The 15,352-nt window shown below is 52.8% G+C and overlaps 1 protein-coding gene across 7 annotated transcripts in view; it reads left to right on the plus strand.

The window, feature by feature from the left end:
- The first annotated feature begins 201 nt into the window (after positions 1-201).
- TLN1 (talin 1) overlaps positions 202-15,352 on the plus strand; it is a 32,640-nt gene continuing 17,489 nt past the window's right edge. The window contains exons 1-20 of one of the 7 annotated variants that reach the window (XM_041760812.1): positions 202-490; positions 6,435-6,597; positions 6,833-6,930; positions 7,191-7,320; positions 7,427-7,579; positions 7,852-7,994; positions 8,101-8,228; positions 8,953-9,013; positions 9,650-9,754; positions 10,131-10,286; positions 11,405-11,506; positions 11,672-11,748; positions 11,996-12,176; positions 12,532-12,645; positions 12,770-12,878; positions 13,108-13,316; positions 13,469-13,567; positions 13,964-14,014; positions 14,564-14,731; positions 14,912-15,206. In XM_041760812.1, coding sequence (XP_041616746.1) covers positions 6,468-6,597; positions 6,833-6,930; positions 7,191-7,320; positions 7,427-7,579; positions 7,852-7,994; positions 8,101-8,228; positions 8,953-9,013; positions 9,650-9,754; positions 10,131-10,286; positions 11,405-11,506; positions 11,672-11,748; positions 11,996-12,176; positions 12,532-12,645; positions 12,770-12,878; positions 13,108-13,316; positions 13,469-13,567; positions 13,964-14,014; positions 14,564-14,731; positions 14,912-15,206 — 2,509 coding nt within the window. In that variant the 5' untranslated portion in view covers positions 202-490; positions 6,435-6,467. Of the gene's footprint in view, positions 491-796; positions 4,903-4,924; positions 5,619-5,660; positions 6,336-6,434; positions 6,598-6,832; positions 6,931-7,190; positions 7,321-7,426; positions 7,580-7,851; positions 7,995-8,100; positions 8,229-8,952; positions 9,014-9,649; positions 9,755-10,130; positions 10,287-11,404; positions 11,507-11,671; positions 11,749-11,995; positions 12,177-12,531; positions 12,646-12,769; positions 12,879-13,107; positions 13,317-13,468; positions 13,568-13,963; positions 14,015-14,563; positions 14,732-14,911; positions 15,207-15,352 lie in introns of those variants that run through there. The other 6 variants (XM_041760816.1, XM_041760813.1, XM_041760815.1 and 3 more) reach the window with 6 other exon arrangements.

The following is a 15,352-nucleotide window of genomic DNA, read 5'->3' on the forward strand; positions in this document are numbered from 1 at the left end:
TTCCCTCCGACGCGGAAGTGGCCTAGCCGCGGCGCGCCACGTCCCGGGAGCTATGCAAATAGAGGGGACGTCCCTGCGGCCTCCTCACACCCTGAGGGCGGGCAATCTGGGAGGCCGCCTCCGCCTCGGCCCCAGGCTCAAAAGGAAGGGTTAGAGACCGAAAGGGAACTCGCGCGCAATTCGGGCGTCTTCCCGGATTGCGCCGCACCCTTGTTTCCTGCCGGGGGAGCCGGCGGGGGCGGGGGCGGGGGCGGGGGGGCGCCTGTTTAAGGCCGGCTCCCGAGCATCGAGAGCTGGGGCCAGAGCAGCTTCCTGCTGCCCCCACAACCATAGAGCGCGGGCCCAGGGCGCCGCCCGCGGGTGGGGGACGTTCCGGGGACGGAAGTGGCCGAGAGAGTGTCGAAGGGAGGGCGAGGCCGAAGCCCGATTACCACCGGGAGAGCGAGCGGGTTATCGGGCCGGCGGGCGGGGCACGAGCCGGGCAGCGCAGGTAGGCCGGACCGGGCCGCGCCGGAGCCTCAGGGTGGGGCCGCACGGCCAGGACCGGGAAGCGAGCGCGAGGGCGGGTGGCAGCGCGGGTGGCAGCGCGGGTGGCAGGGCGGGCGGGGCCCTTGCGTCCGCTGTTTCGGGTCCTGTTGGAGAGGTCAGCGTCCAGTGTATCTCGGCTTGGGATCGGAAGTTAAGTAGGTCGTTTTAAGGGAGCCAGGCCTTTCCTGGGATCAAGTCCTCTCTGTCTGGAATAAGTTTTGGGGAGGGTGAGGAGTTGGGTGACAGTGAGGCGCAGGGCGGGGATCGGCTTTGAGGTTAGCTGATAGTATGTGGGTAGGAAAGCTGGGGGTGAGTTTGGGAATTAGGTAGAGTTGGGTTTAGGAATTAAGGTTAGCTTATGAAGTTAAAAACCGGAGTTGACATTTAGAGTTACCAGTGTGAGTCGGGTCCGTTTTATGTAGGTAGAGTTTGGATTAGGTCATTATTCTGTTTCTGGCCAACGTAAGTCAAAGTTAGGGTTCAGGGCCGGGTTAAGGGTCAACACAGGATTTAAATTAGAAGTCCAGTTTTTTAGGGATTAGAGAACATTAGCATGGAACTAGGGATAAATCGCGAAGGGATGGATCAGAAGTCAAGTGAGACAACAGTTTTAGGCTTAGAGATCAACATTTAGAGTTAAGGTCAGGAAATTCGTTCCTAGAGGTAAAAAGTAGATCAATATTAGGGATCAAGGATTGGGGACGGGTGTCTGCCAGGAAAGGGATGAATGTCAAAGCCAGTGTTGGGAAACAGGAACCAAATTAGGGTCAGGGTTAATATTAGGGATTAGGTTTAGTTTTATGGGGGTTATGGCTGAAGTTAGGGTAGCTGACCTTGGATAGATTGAATTTAAGAGATTGGCAGTAGGTAGGTGCTCTCGTTTTGCAGGAAGGTCTCATTCCTATGTAGTTTCAGAAGTTCTCTAGCCCAGAGATAGGATCAACTCATTTCAGGTTAGGGATCTGGGCTTCAACTAGAATTGCAGGTATCTGGGATTCTAGCTTCTTTATTTCTGTTCTCTAAATCCAGTGTTCTTGCTGTGGTCACCAGGGTTGAAGGGCAAGGGTTTATGGACTATGTTGTTTACAAGAGAGGTGTATAAGGCCTAGTCATAAGTGGGGGGACTACTTAGAGGGGACTGTGATTAAGGGGAGGCTGACCACAGATATGCTGTTGCCATGGGAGAAAGAAATGACTGAATTCTCTGAAGGTTCAGCCCCATGCCTCCCAGTCCCTTCCTTCTCTAGTTATTAAGTCTTCTTTCCAGCTCTGCTCCCTGGCCCTGCAGTTCATGCCCTCCCCGTACATCCCCTTCCTGCAAGCAAGATCCTGCATACAGAATTCTCCCCTCACCTCTAACTCTCCCATATTGTTCTCTTACCACCAGTTCCCAGCTACAGTTCTGCCTCCCTTCCTACCCCTGAATCTGCACACCCTACCATAGTTTGCCCTCTCCCAAATTTGAGCTTTCCCATCATCTTAAAGCGCTTTCCCATATTTTCCCCCACTCACCCACCTGCATACCTCCCGGTCATCTGCTGAATACCCCATGCCAGCCCAACATAACGGTCAAGTACCCCTAGGCCCTGCTATATGCCAGCCCCTGGCTCTAAGCCTCCTTAATTTCTTGGTCCAGTTGTAGATCCCCTTCCCCCACCCCCCAAACAGAAAAGAGGAAATGAGACCCAAAGAGGAAACTGGGTCTTGCTGATCCCACGCCCAGCCAGGCCACTGACCACACCTCCCATTTCACTCCCAGCCTGACCCTGCCGCTGACCACAGCACTATCCCCTCCCCAGTAAGACCCAGCCACCCCCACCAACTCCGGCTTTGCTTATACACTGCCAGTGTCCCTTCACTCTCCATTCCAGCCTATTTAGTCACTGACCACTGCCCCATCTCATCTCAGCCTCCTGAAACCTAATCTAACCTCTGACCTCACTCTGTCATTCTGACTTATAATTATTTCCCTATCCTGATCCAGTGGCTGATCATATATGTATTTTTCCTACCACCATCTTCTCCAGCCTTTCTCTACACCTTGGCAGACTAGATACGGTCACTAACCTCATCACTTTTGCCCCTACCTGGTGTTAACCAATCACATCCCCATCTTCTGTGCCCCGGAGCCTCATCTTCATATACCCAGCTCAACCCAATCCTTTCCTTGCCCCCTTCCCAATTCCTTACCTAAACTCAAGCCACTCTGGCCACCAAGTGGCTACTGATGACAGGCTGTGGGACTCCACTCTGACTTTGGCCCTGGTCCCTGAAGGTTGACAGGACAGTCATCAGGTCCTGAGAGTTTGACCTCTTGAAACTACAAATAAGTGACATCCTCCTCTCTGTCATCATTTCTCACTTGGGCTAATGCAGTGTCTTTCTGACCAACCTCCAGGGTAACTGCCAGCATGATTTTCCAAAATCCAGTTCTGGTTATGCCCCTTTTCTGCTTAAAGCCTCCGTTGGCCTGCTGTTGCCCTCCAGTAGGTAAAATACTCCTTCCTCTCTACTCCTCCCCTGCCTTTCCACCCTAACCCTGACTTCCCCATCACTGCTCCCTTGCAGGTACCATGCGCTTCAAAACCAGCCTGCCTACTCACTTCCCCCAATGCTCCTCCGTGATTTCCTGCTCCTCCACCTTTGCTTATGCTCTTCTCTCTGCCTGGAATGATACCCCTGACTCACCTCCTACTGGGATAGTGGAGACAACTTGGGCTTTGGAATCAGAGAGACATGGGTTCCAATCCTGGCTTCACAACTTATTAGCTGTATGACTTTGGAGAAGATCCTTGAATGAGTATTTAACATCTTTGCACCTCAGTTTCTTAATCTGTAAAAATGGAAATAATCATACCTGATTGCTGGGTTGTTGTAAAGGTTAAATGAAATTACATATACAAAGAAATTGACATAATCATCAATTAAAGGTAGTTCCTTATGATTTTTTTTTATTATCTTTATTTTAAGCCCTAACTTCAAATGACACTTTTCACAGACATTTTTTTTGGTACCTCTTCCCTAACCTAAAGGGATCTCTCCCCTGAACACGCACCTCTTGACTCTTACCACATCCTGCCCTGTATTAAAATTCTGTATTTAGCTTATCCACTCAACTAACTGGGAAACCCCCCCCACCCCCAACGAAAGCGAAGGCTAGGGCTTGCTCTTCTTGCTTCCCAGTCACTGGGAGTTTGGCTCAGGGCTTTTTTCACAACAGACCCTCAGAAATGCTTGTTGGGTAAATGGAGGGAGAATGTCTATGTAAAGGGAGGAGAGATGTTGGGGCAAGTTGCTCTCTTACCAATAGAGGTGTGTGTGTTTGTGGGGAAGCTGTGTGCGTGGGATGGGGTCTTTACAGGAAGATAATGTGGTTGTGATGGGGTCTGTGTAGGGACTGCATGTTTGAGATAATGTATATGTGGAGACAGTTTAAGTAGCTTTGTGGGAAAGAGCTCTGTGCATAAACCAGGGTGCAGATGGGGAAAATGAATATGCATAGATCGGTGTAGGTGGTGAGGGGCTGTGTTGAGAGAGATCAAGTCCAGCCCTTCAGCTGCCCAGTCCAGCCTTAAATGAGCCTCCAGCAGCCCAAGGCCGGATATGTCATTCTCACCCACAACCCCCCCCACCCCTCCTCCCCGTGGTTGCCGACTCAGAGGCCAAATTTGGTAACAGACTGAGTGTTACTCCCCCAACCCTCATACATTCTGACTTTGTCTTCAGCTTTCTCTCTCCCTTGTCCCTTTCCATAGCTCCCTGTCTTTCTTCAGCTCCCTTTGTGGGGCTCTGCTCTGACTCTATTCTCCATGTACCCCAAATTCTTTACCCCCAGTATACTTACATTCCATTCCTTGCTGGGATTTGACCTCTTGTCCTCCACCCCCACCCCACCCCCAATTGCCCAACTCCTCTGGAATGCATCTCAGGAATGTCTTGAGGGAGGAGGAGTTCCCTGGGAGGGGGATATGGTGGGGAGGGGGGGGCATTGTTGTTGTTTCATAAAACGTGATAGAAAAGGGAGCAAAGTTTTCAGGCCAGAGCAGGAACTGGATAGCTTCTCCCCATACTTCCAAGGGCCTTGTTCTTTGCCCTCATTACCCTCAGTTAACTTCTCCATTCCCTTTCCTCCCTCACCATCTTGTCACTCTGTGGGTATCCACTCAGAACCAGCCTGGGAGGGTAGGCATGACTCATCTCTCTTATCGGGGTCTCACCAGAGGTTTCCGTGCTTGAAGAAGGGGGTGTCCATATGTCCGGAGGAAATGGGGGAGGCTTTCAGCTTAGAGTGGAGGATCCTTTCAGTGCTGCCCTCAACATCTCTGACTCCTCCACTTCGCTGACCTTCCAGCCCTCCAGCAGCCTCACAGCCAGGTCTGTCAAGCTACTGGGAGAGGTGACCGAGAAATGGGGAGGTGGGCAGAGAGCTGGGGAGACTGGAAGAGTCCTCATTTGTTTGGAAATAAGAGAGCGAACCATGGTTTCTTGGGAGACTCTGGACTGTTTCTAAGGTCAGAAGCAGTCTAGCGCATCCCTGACCCATACCTCTCCCACACAGGCCCGCCTCCTGTCTCTGGATTTTCAGTCTCCTCCACCTCACCCTTCCTAACCTCTTCACCCTCCAAAAACCTATCCCTTCCCAACTTCCCTGGCTCTCAGCCAGCCCCTGTACCCCATACCCCAGCACCCCCACCTGTTCCAGCCTACCCCTGGTCCTGCGTTCCCCCCTTGGGGCTGGCAGCCTACCGGGAGGGGGTGGGTGGCCCAGGTTTGTTCATTCTCTTAGTTGAAAGGAACCAATCTCTGTACCAAACTGGGTCACATCATCAGCTGCCAGGCAGACTTGTCCTCTCATGCCCTGGGTGCCATCTGCCACCTGCCAGGAAGGGCGCCTCCAGCCTACTGAGAGGTGGTGCCAAGGAGGCACAGGGAGGTCAGGGCGTGGTGGATATCTTGAGCTGCACTGAAAACACCAGCAAGTGAGACAGCGGGACAGACTTGAGAAGGACTTACTGAAGATGGGAGAACTTGCGAGGAATTGTCGTGAGGGCAGGCTGGGTATTCGCTTGGTGACTTGGAGCAAGGACCAGGTTAGAGGGACTGGGCTCTTCATCTGACCTGCCTTGAAACTCCCCCACCTACCCCACCATGGTCTCTGATATCCATTCTGCAAAACTGAAGAGCTGAGATCCCTCTGGATTAGAGAATCATCATTCTAGCTTGACTGCCAGGGGAGCCAAATATGGGGCCAGGCTCCTTGGGAAGGCCCCTCCCTCTCTAGTTAGAGGAAAGCAGGGGGCGAGAGTAGGCTGTTTGGTCTCCCTGCTAGGCTAGCTAGAGTCGGTGTTTGCAGGCTTCATTTGCAGGCTTCAGGATCTCTTGGGAATTACCTAATATAACGTCTTCATTTTGCAGAGAAGGAGGCTAAAGCTGTCAGAGGGAAGGTCACATGATGAGTCAGGGCAGAGCTCTGAAAATCCCAGACAGGAAAAAGCAAGACCTAGTAAGAGACAAAAAGAGAAAAAGACTGAACCAAGAAAAAATGAAAACAAGGCTGAGACAGGACTAGAAAAGGAGCAGGGTAAGGGGCGAGAGAGAGAGAGAGAGAGAGAGAGAGAGAGACACTTGGCAGAAAGAAGGGAGGCACACATTCTAGTGGTAGGGACAGAATGGTGTCGTCAGGGAACACTGCATTGCAGACCAGACTCCTTCACATATCTTAGGTGGTTAGGATTGGTTCTTTAGGTGTACATAATCTTCACTCTTTAAAATTCTGAAATAAAACAACTACGTTACTATTTGCTCTGGTAAGTCCCTCTCAAAAACACCTCTCCCTGGGGCTCCATCTTGGGGACCTCCTCTCCTCTACTGAGGATATGTTTTAATGCCCTGACCCCACGGGCCAGGTATAGCCAGGCTGGAGAAGAGAAGCTGCCACCATGGTTGCACTTTCGCTGAAGATCAGCATTGGGAATGTGGTGAAGACGATGCAGTTTGAGCCATCCACCATGGTGTATGATGCCTGTCGCATCATTCGTGAGCGCATCCCAGAGGCCCTGGCTGGCCCTCGTAAGTCTGAGTACCCCGGTGGCAGGTGGGGGAAACTCCCTTGTTCCCAGGCTCTTGGCTTTAAGGGATGACCCCGTTGTCCCTCAAGGCTACACATCCCTCAGGCCTGTGCTCCATGGTTCCCTCTCTCCCCTTTAGGCCCTCAGGCCCTGGGGAAATAGTAAGGGGCAACAGTGCAGCTGTTCAGCCACACTGGGGTCCTCGTGAGTCTGAGGGAATCCAACCTCTCTTTCAGCCAGCGACTTTGGACTATTCCTGTCAGATGATGACCCCAAAAAAGGTATATGGCTGGAGGCCGGGAAAGCTTTGGATTACTACATGCTCCGCAATGGGGTGAGTATCACTTCAGCAAGGGCCGCCAACATTCTCTTCCATCAGCATCCCTGACTTCACCTCCTGTTTTCAGTACCTATACCTGTTGTCTCTGACCCTCTCCAGGCTTTTTTATCACAGGCAATCAAATTACCCTGCTTTTGAGTGAGCCACCACAGTCTTGCTTTTAGTCACCTACCTTCCCCCCCGTCTGGCTGTGGAAAAAGGAAGTAGTACCTCCAGCTTCAAGTGGGCCCCTCCTCCTATTCCTGCCCCAACAGGACACCATGGAGTACAGGAAGAAACAGAGGCCCCTGAAAATCCGTATGCTCGATGGAACTGTGAAGACTATCATGGTGGATGACTCTAAGACTGTCACCGACATGCTCATGACCATCTGTGCCCGCATTGGTAAGGGGTCTCGGTGGGGCAGAGGGCTCAAGAATGGAGGCTTCAGCTCTACCAAAAAACAAGGATGCCATGCCCAGGATGCTACCAACCCCTCGCCCTCCCCCAGGCATCACCAACCATGATGAATATTCCCTGGTTCGAGAGCTGATGGAAGAGAAAAAGGAGGAGGTAACAGGAACCTTACGAAAAGATAAGACACTGCTGCGAGATGAAAAGAAGATGGAGAAACTAAAGCAGAAGTTGCACACAGATGATGAGTGTAAGCAGAAAGAGAAAAAAGAGGGCCCTGGAAATGGTTGGGGGAAAGGGGTGGGGGTGGGGGCAACTGTTGATTGGTTAGTTATTGAATACCTGCTTTTGCAAGACACTGTTTTAGACACAGGATGCATGAGTAATAAAATAAAGTCCTACACTCACAGAACTTATCGGTAAGAGAAGGTAGGAGATAAAGAACAAACAAACAAAAAGCCAGAGACCAGACACCACAGGCACCCTAGGGGCTTGGCACTGAGGGGACTCTGTGTGTCCTAGTGAACTGGCTGGACCATGGCCGCACGCTGAGGGAACAGGGGGTGGAGGAACATGAGACACTTCTGCTGCGGAGGAAGTTCTTCTACTCAGACCAGAATGTGGACTCCCGGGACCCTGTACAGCTGAACCTCCTTTATGTGCAGGTGTGGAGAGGATTTGCCTGGGCTAAGGAAGGTAGGGAGGGGGGCAGAGGCACTGCGAGCAGCATCCCACACCCACACACAACACTTGCTGCCATATGTCCTCCAGGCACGAGATGACATCCTCAATGGCTCCCACCCTGTCTCCTTCGACAAGGCCTGTGAGTTTGCTGGCTTCCAATGCCAGATCCAGTTTGGGCCCCACAATGAGCAGAAGCACAAGGCTGGCTTCCTCGAGTGAGTGACCTGCATCCCTGTTAGGGCCCAGGACTTACTGCCGTTGCAACCTCAACAGTCCTGCCCACCCCCACCCCCACCAGGCCTTCTCTCTCTGTTTCCTCTTCCGATGCACCCAGAGTTTGACCCACATGGGTACCGTTTTTGCTGCCGTCAGCTATATATCTCCACACTGGTCCCATGTGGAGTATGAATGTAGTCCAGAATCTCTGCCTCTATCCCGTACCTCTCAAGCAAGCATGGAACTTTTTTGAGCTTCTCTGAAGAATTTCACTGCAGTAGCCACAGAAAAACAGTACATTTCTCCTCCCAGGGAACACAGACTTAGAAAGCTTCACAAGTCTCATCCACTGATACTCCTCAGAATGTGTAGAGTTCAGCGTGGCTTGCTTAGCTTTCTATGTGCATGGTCATCCTCCTACTGAGCTCCTTCTCCTCCTGGTTTCCTGTGGTAGTGCTCTAGACCCTCTTTCCCTCAGGGACAGCCTGCAACTCAGGTTCCCTCAGTCCCTTCCCCTGTAGGGCGAGACACAGGCTGTACTCAAGAGCTAATGCTAGATCGTCTCGATTTCAAGGATAATCCAGACTCTGTTCCCTCGAGCCTTTCTTCTCCCCAAAGATAACACTGTCCTAGACATTTCCTCATGCCCCCAGGCCCACAGTCCATGACCTACATATCCCTGATGCTGTCCACTCCGTACTGACCCTCCCTTTTCTGGTGTAGCCTGAAGGACTTCCTGCCCAAGGAGTATGTGAAGCAGAAGGGAGAGCGTAAGATCTTCCAGGTGAATGGGGGTAGGGGAAAGTGTTTGGGATGCCTTGGGAGCTTTGCTACTTAATCCTACTGACTGAATGGACCCCTGCCCCTTCCTTATCTCCTTCCACCCCGCTTCCACCCATCAAACTCTTCTCCCACCTCTCCTGTGCCAAGAAAGCAGAAGACCTGGACTTTTCGTTTCAGCTCCATCACTGCATTTGCTGTGGAATTCAATTCAATGTTCTTGTTTTCTTTTCTTTGCCTCTAACTCGGGATGACAGTGCCTGCCCTGGGTGGGATTGATAGGAGAATCAAATGAGACAGTATGCCTGAAGTTACTGTGAAAAGTATATCTTTGTACAAATGTAAAGTGTTATCCCCACTTCTTGAGTACTCAGCCCAAAAAGCATTCTATTTGACCTTCTACTTATCTGTTCTTGTCTCCAGAACATCTGCAAGTTGTTTAACTATATTCCTTGAAGTGTCACTTCTGTGTATCCTCTGTCCACCCCATCCTGTCACCCTCTCATTTCTCATACCCTGCACCCTCTCACCTTTCCTGTGTCTCCCACAGTACGTTCCCATTGTGGTTAACGTCGCAGCTTGTCTGTGACACCATCCCCCCATGTTTTGCTAAACGTTTTTCCCCATTTCCCACTCTAAGGCACACAAGAACTGTGGGCAGATGAGTGAGATCGAGGCCAAGGTTCGCTACGTGAAGCTAGCCCGTTCCCTCAAGACCTATGGTGTCTCCTTTTTTCTGGTGAAGGTGGGTGACAGACCCTTCTCACTCTGTCCACCTTATTCCCATTCTTCCCCTTTCCCCTCAAAGTCTGGCCCTGCCCTTGGTCACATTTTCCATCATCCCTATGAGTCCCATTCTCTACCTTGCTCTGACCTCGTGGAAACGTGTGGGGTTGTCAGCCCTCTCTACTGCTCACTTGGCTGCCGCCCCTGTGCCCTTGCTTTTCCCTAGAAGAGTTTGTGGCTCCCTGCAGACACCACCCCCACCTCAGAGCCCCCACAACCCCTGTTTGGCTCTCCCACACTCCTTAGCACCCCCTGGTGGTCTAGATAGGATCTGCTCATTCACTCCTTGTCTGACCTCTCTGGCCACCATACCAAAGACAACCTCTGCCTCACAGGAAAAGATGAAAGGAAAGAACAAGCTGGTGCCTAGGCTTCTGGGCATCACTAAGGAGTGTGTGATGCGGGTGGACGAGAAGACCAAAGAGGTGATCCAGGAATGGAGCCTCACCAACATCAAACGCTGGGCTGCCTCTCCCAAGAGCTTCACCCTGGTGAGTCCGGGGGCCACAGGGGATAGGGCTTTGGAATTTCCAGTCCAGGGGCAGCTGCACAGGTCTTTCCTATCTCTCAGGATAATGTACTGAGCCCCAGGATAATCATTGAGTGACTCCAGAAAAAAGGAGAACTCTGCAACAGTTGCAAGACCACAGAGGTCAGAGTAGAGGAGAAGCTTTCCTGGAGAGTAGGCGATGTTTAAATGAAGCAGTCTGTAAAATCATCAGGACTGGGCAGCCTGGGTGGCTCAGCGGTTTAGTGCTGCCTTCAGCCCAGGACCTGATCCTGGAGACCTGGGATCGAGTCCCACGTTGGGCTCCCAGCATGGAGCCTGCTTCTCCCTCTGCCTGTGTCTCTGCCTCTCTCTCTCTCTCTCCCTCTGTCTCTCTCATGAATAAATAAATAAAATGTTTTTTTAAATAAATAAATAAAGTCATCAGGACAGGGACACCTGGGTGGCTCAGTGGTTGAGCATTTGCCTTCACATTAGGGCGTGATCCCAGGGTCCTGGGATCAAGTTCCACATCAGACTCCCAACAGAGAGTCTGCTTCTCCCTCTGCCTGTGTCTCTGCCTCTCTCTGTCTCTCACGAATAAATAAATAAGATCTTTAGGAAAAAAAATCATCAGGACAGAACCATCACCAGCGAACTGGGCTTGTAGGAAACTTGAGAGAGGAAAAAAAAGGTGATAGAGAGAAAAGTAATTCTCAGCAGCAGCTATGTAGTAGTTTTCCCCCTGGCTTTATATTTTGGTGTGCTGGATGGTTAACTGATACCACCTTGATGAAGTACCCCCATGAGGGGATGAGAGTTTAGTAAAGGCTATTTTTCCATTCTAGGTACTAGGACTAACCCTCAGTTACAAGTCATTCAATGATAAATACTTGTGTCTTCCCAACTTTATTATCAGGACGAAAGAAAAGAGATTTTCTGGATGGCATGTGTTTGATACTATGTAGCACAAAGACTGCTCCTCATAAATAAAATGAGGCAAAGAAAGAAAGCGGAAATCAAAGAAGGGCAGGATTCCCCCCCAGAGCTGCCCACATTCCACCCTCTTCTATCCTGGGTAGATGCCAGCTGTCTCACCAAGCCCCTACCTTGTCACCCTAGGACTTCGGGGACTACCAAGATGGCTACTACTCAGTACAGACGACAGAAGGGGAGCAGATCGCACAGCTCATCGCAGGCTACATCGATATCATCCTTAAGAAGGTGCCACCCCAGCCTTCTGCTCAGTCTTCCCTTACCTTCTGCCCAAGCCAGTCCTTTCAAAGTGAGGGGGACCCAGATTCTGGAAGAAGGCGGACCAGGGGAAGATGAGGCTGCCTTTTCCTCCCTTTCTCTTTTTTAATTGTTGTTCCTTTTCCCTTCCTACAGAAAAAAAGCAAGGATCATTTTGGGCTGGAGGGAGACGAGGAGTCTACTATGCTGGAGGACTCAGTTTCCCCCAAAAAGTATGAAGGGAACTGGGCTGATCCCATCTATCGGGGCAGGGAAGGCAGGGAGACTCTAGTGACTACTGACGGGGCGGGGGCAGGGGTGGGGGGAAATCCCTAGGATGGTTCTTTAACCAGTTGCAGGCTATATCATGACACCTCACGCACCCCCTAGACCACAGGACCTGCAAAGGTGGTAGAGCTGGGTGGGAGGGGGGGTGAGAGCACAGATTCCTGAGTGCTGCCCAGCATGTCCCCTCTCTAGGTCGACAGTCCTCCAGCAGCAGTATAACCGGGTGGGGAAGGTGGAGCACGGCTCTGTGGCCCTGCCTGCTATCATGCGCTCTGGAGCCTCCGGTCCTGAGAATTTCCAGATGGGCAGCATGCCACCAGCCCAGCAGCAGATTACCAGTGGCCAGATGCACCGAGGACACATGCCCCCTTTGGTAAGAGTGCATCCGCTGCCACCATGGTACCAGCTGGACCCAGGCAGGAGCTAGGCAGTCTTTTCCTACGTCCCTATTTTTTTTTTTAAGATTTATTTAAAAAAACACAGAGAGAGAGAGAGAGAGAGGCAGAGACACAGGCAGAGGGAGAAGCAGGCTCCATGCCGGGAGCCCGATGCAGGATTCGATCCCGGGACTCCAGGATCACGCCCTGGGCCAAAGGCAGGCGCCAAACAGCTGAGCCACCCAGGGATCCCCTTAAGTCCCTATTTGTATTCCTGTCTCCAGCCTAAAGTTCTCCTATACCTTCTCTTGCCTCTAAACGCTCCCTGTTTCTCCTCCCCTCGTCATATAGACGTCAGCCCAGCAGGCACTCACTGGGACCATTAACTCCAGCATGCAGGCTGTGCAGGCTGCCCAGGCCACTCTGGATGACTTTGACACTCTGCCCCCTCTGGGCCAGGATGCTGTGAGTATGGGAAGGAGGAAAGGCCAGTGGTGCTGGGACTCTCTGGAGGGATTGGAGTTAACCAAACCAGAGCACATCCTGAGCTTTGCCTCTCTCCCTCTATCACTGTCTGTCTCTCTCTCAGGCCTCTAAGGCCTGGCGTAAGAACAAGATGGATGAATCAAAGCACGAGATCCACTCCCAGGTAGATGCCATCACAGCCGGTACTGCCTCTGTGGTGAACCTGACGGCGGGTAAGCCGGATGCCAAGTTCTCTGTATGGTGGGACGGGGCAGGAGGAGCGTGTGCAAGCACAAGTGTGACTGGCTCTGGGTGGGACTGCACCTTGACTCATAGAAGAGACTGCCTATACGTCTCTCTCAGGATGTGCATGTGACTAACACCTATGACTGGGCGCCTTCCCTGCCCATCGGCTGGCCTGCCCACCTCTGACACATGCTCCTCTTCCTCCTCTGCCCCCAGGAGACCCTGCAGAGACAGACTATACAGCCGTGGGCTGTGCGGTCACTACCATCTCCTCCAACCTCACGGAGATGTCCCGAGGAGTGAAGCTGCTGGCCGCCTTGCTGGAGGATGAAGGGGGCAGTGGCCGGCCCCTGCTGCAGGCCGCCAAGGGCCTTGCTGGGGCGGTGTCAGAGCTGCTGCGCAGCGCCCAGCCAGCCAGCGCTGAGGTCGGGGGTCGTGGGCTGGCACCAGGGAGGAGAGCCCAAAGAAGGGGGCAGGCCAGGCTACAGGGTGGAAGTATGGGACCTATGGGCCAGGAGGACCCATGGGCATGTGGGCAGGAATTAGGCAGCTTCTGACTGGTGTCCACTCTCCACAGCCCCGTCAGAACCTGCTGCAAGCAGCTGGGAACGTGGGCCAGGCCAGTGGGGAGCTGTTGCAGCAAATTGGGGAAAGTGATACTGACCCCCACTTCCAGGTTAGTGATCTACCCAGCCCCTGGAACATAAGCTTCTTGGAGCTAACCTCTGACCCTGAATCTAGCTCCTGATCCTGTTACTACAAATTGACTCGTCAGAGCCAATCTGAACTTCTGTTTGCAGGGGATAACACTGGGAACCTCCAGTCCCTTTTTGGGGGATGAGAATTCAGAATCCCTGAGTCCAAACCAAATCTACTAGTTCACCCTTGGCTGATTGATATATTGTAGCCTCCTGTCATCTTTTCCTTATCTTCCCTATATATAGCCCTTATCACAACTTGACATCTTGAAGCCCCCTCCCTGCCACCCCAAGGACACTGTTCCTCTAGCTCCCCCTTCCCCACCCCATGCCAGTTTCCTCACCTGACTTGTCATCCTGGATTTCCCATGCAGATATGTGCACCCAGAGGGGCTGGGGTTCGATCTGCCCCCGATTCCCCCACGGTAACGGCCTCTGGCCTGGGCCTTCCTAGCTTTGTCCTCTCTGAGCCGCATACACTCGCTCTGCACCTCTCCCCCGAGCCCCCTAGGGGGAACAGAATGTGATGGGAGACTGGAGGCATATCACAGGCAGGGCTGGGGAAAATGGGATCAGGGAGGGTTGTACGGGGTCTTGTACTCCAGGGTGACTCCAAACCACAATTAAGAAGAAATGGAGGAGGGAAGCTAGGAGTGGGAGGGACCCCAAGAGGCGCCTCTCTCCATCCTACTGTAATAGTGCTGCCTGTCCCTCCCCATCGCCGTCCGAGTGTATCCGCCTCATGCATTTCTCCCTTTGGTGTAGGCTCTGTTTCTCTTGGTGTGGGTTTGTTCCTTGGTGGGGGTCTGTCTCACTGGGCGCTCGAGGAAGGGGCTTGGGTTGGCTTCTGGTGGCTTCTGCATACACTGTCCTATGATTGGAGTCGGGGAAGAATGAAACAGCTTATGCCTCTGAGAAGGGTCCATAGACCCCAAGCCCATCCTTGGGCCCTGCTGACAGCTGTTCCCTCACAGGATGTACTAATGCAGCTGGCTAAGGCCGTGGCAAGTGCTGCAGCTGCCTTGGTCCTCAAGGCCAAGAGCGTGGCCCAGCGGACAGAGGATTCGGGGCTTCAGAGCCAGGTCATTGCCGCAGCAACACAGTGCGCCTTATCCACCTCCCAGCTGGTGGCCTGCACCAAGGTGAGCCCCAGGGCTTGTGCTGGCTCACACCAAGGGGTGATGGTGCTATGCCCAAGAACCTCTCATTTCACCTCTTTGGCTCATCCTTACCTATCCCAGGGACTGTTGCAAAAGCCACAGACACCTCCCACTGCCCAACTCCTTTCCATGGCCTTCATCTCTGACACTGTTTGCCTGCAGGTGGTGGCACCTACAATCAGCTCACCTGTCTGCCAGGAGCAGCTGGTGGAGGCCGGACGCCTGGTGGCCAAAGCCGTGGAAGGCTGTGTGTCTGCCTCCCAGGCAGCCACAGAGGATGGGCAGCTGCTGCGGGGGGTAGGAGCAGCAGCCACAGCTGTCACCCAGGCCCTGAATGAGCTGCTGCAGCATGTTAAGGCCCACGCCACCGGGGCCGGGCCTGCTGGCCGTTACGACCAGGCCACAGACACCATCCTCACTGTCACCGAGAACATCTTCAGTTCTATGGGCGATGCTGGTAAGAATACCACTCCTGGGAAGACAGAGAACCCCAGTGAGGCTCCCAGAGCCCAGTGGACATTCCCTTGCAGACCTGCCACCTCCCGCTAAGGACTCAGCACAAAGAGACTAGGTGTTGTCTCTGAAAGCTCGGTTTCCCATCCA

This window comes from Vulpes lagopus, chromosome 7 (assembly GCF_018345385.1).
Source record: "Vulpes lagopus strain Blue_001 chromosome 7, ASM1834538v1, whole genome shotgun sequence".
Taxonomy (NCBI): domain Eukaryota; kingdom Metazoa; phylum Chordata; class Mammalia; order Carnivora; family Canidae; genus Vulpes; species Vulpes lagopus.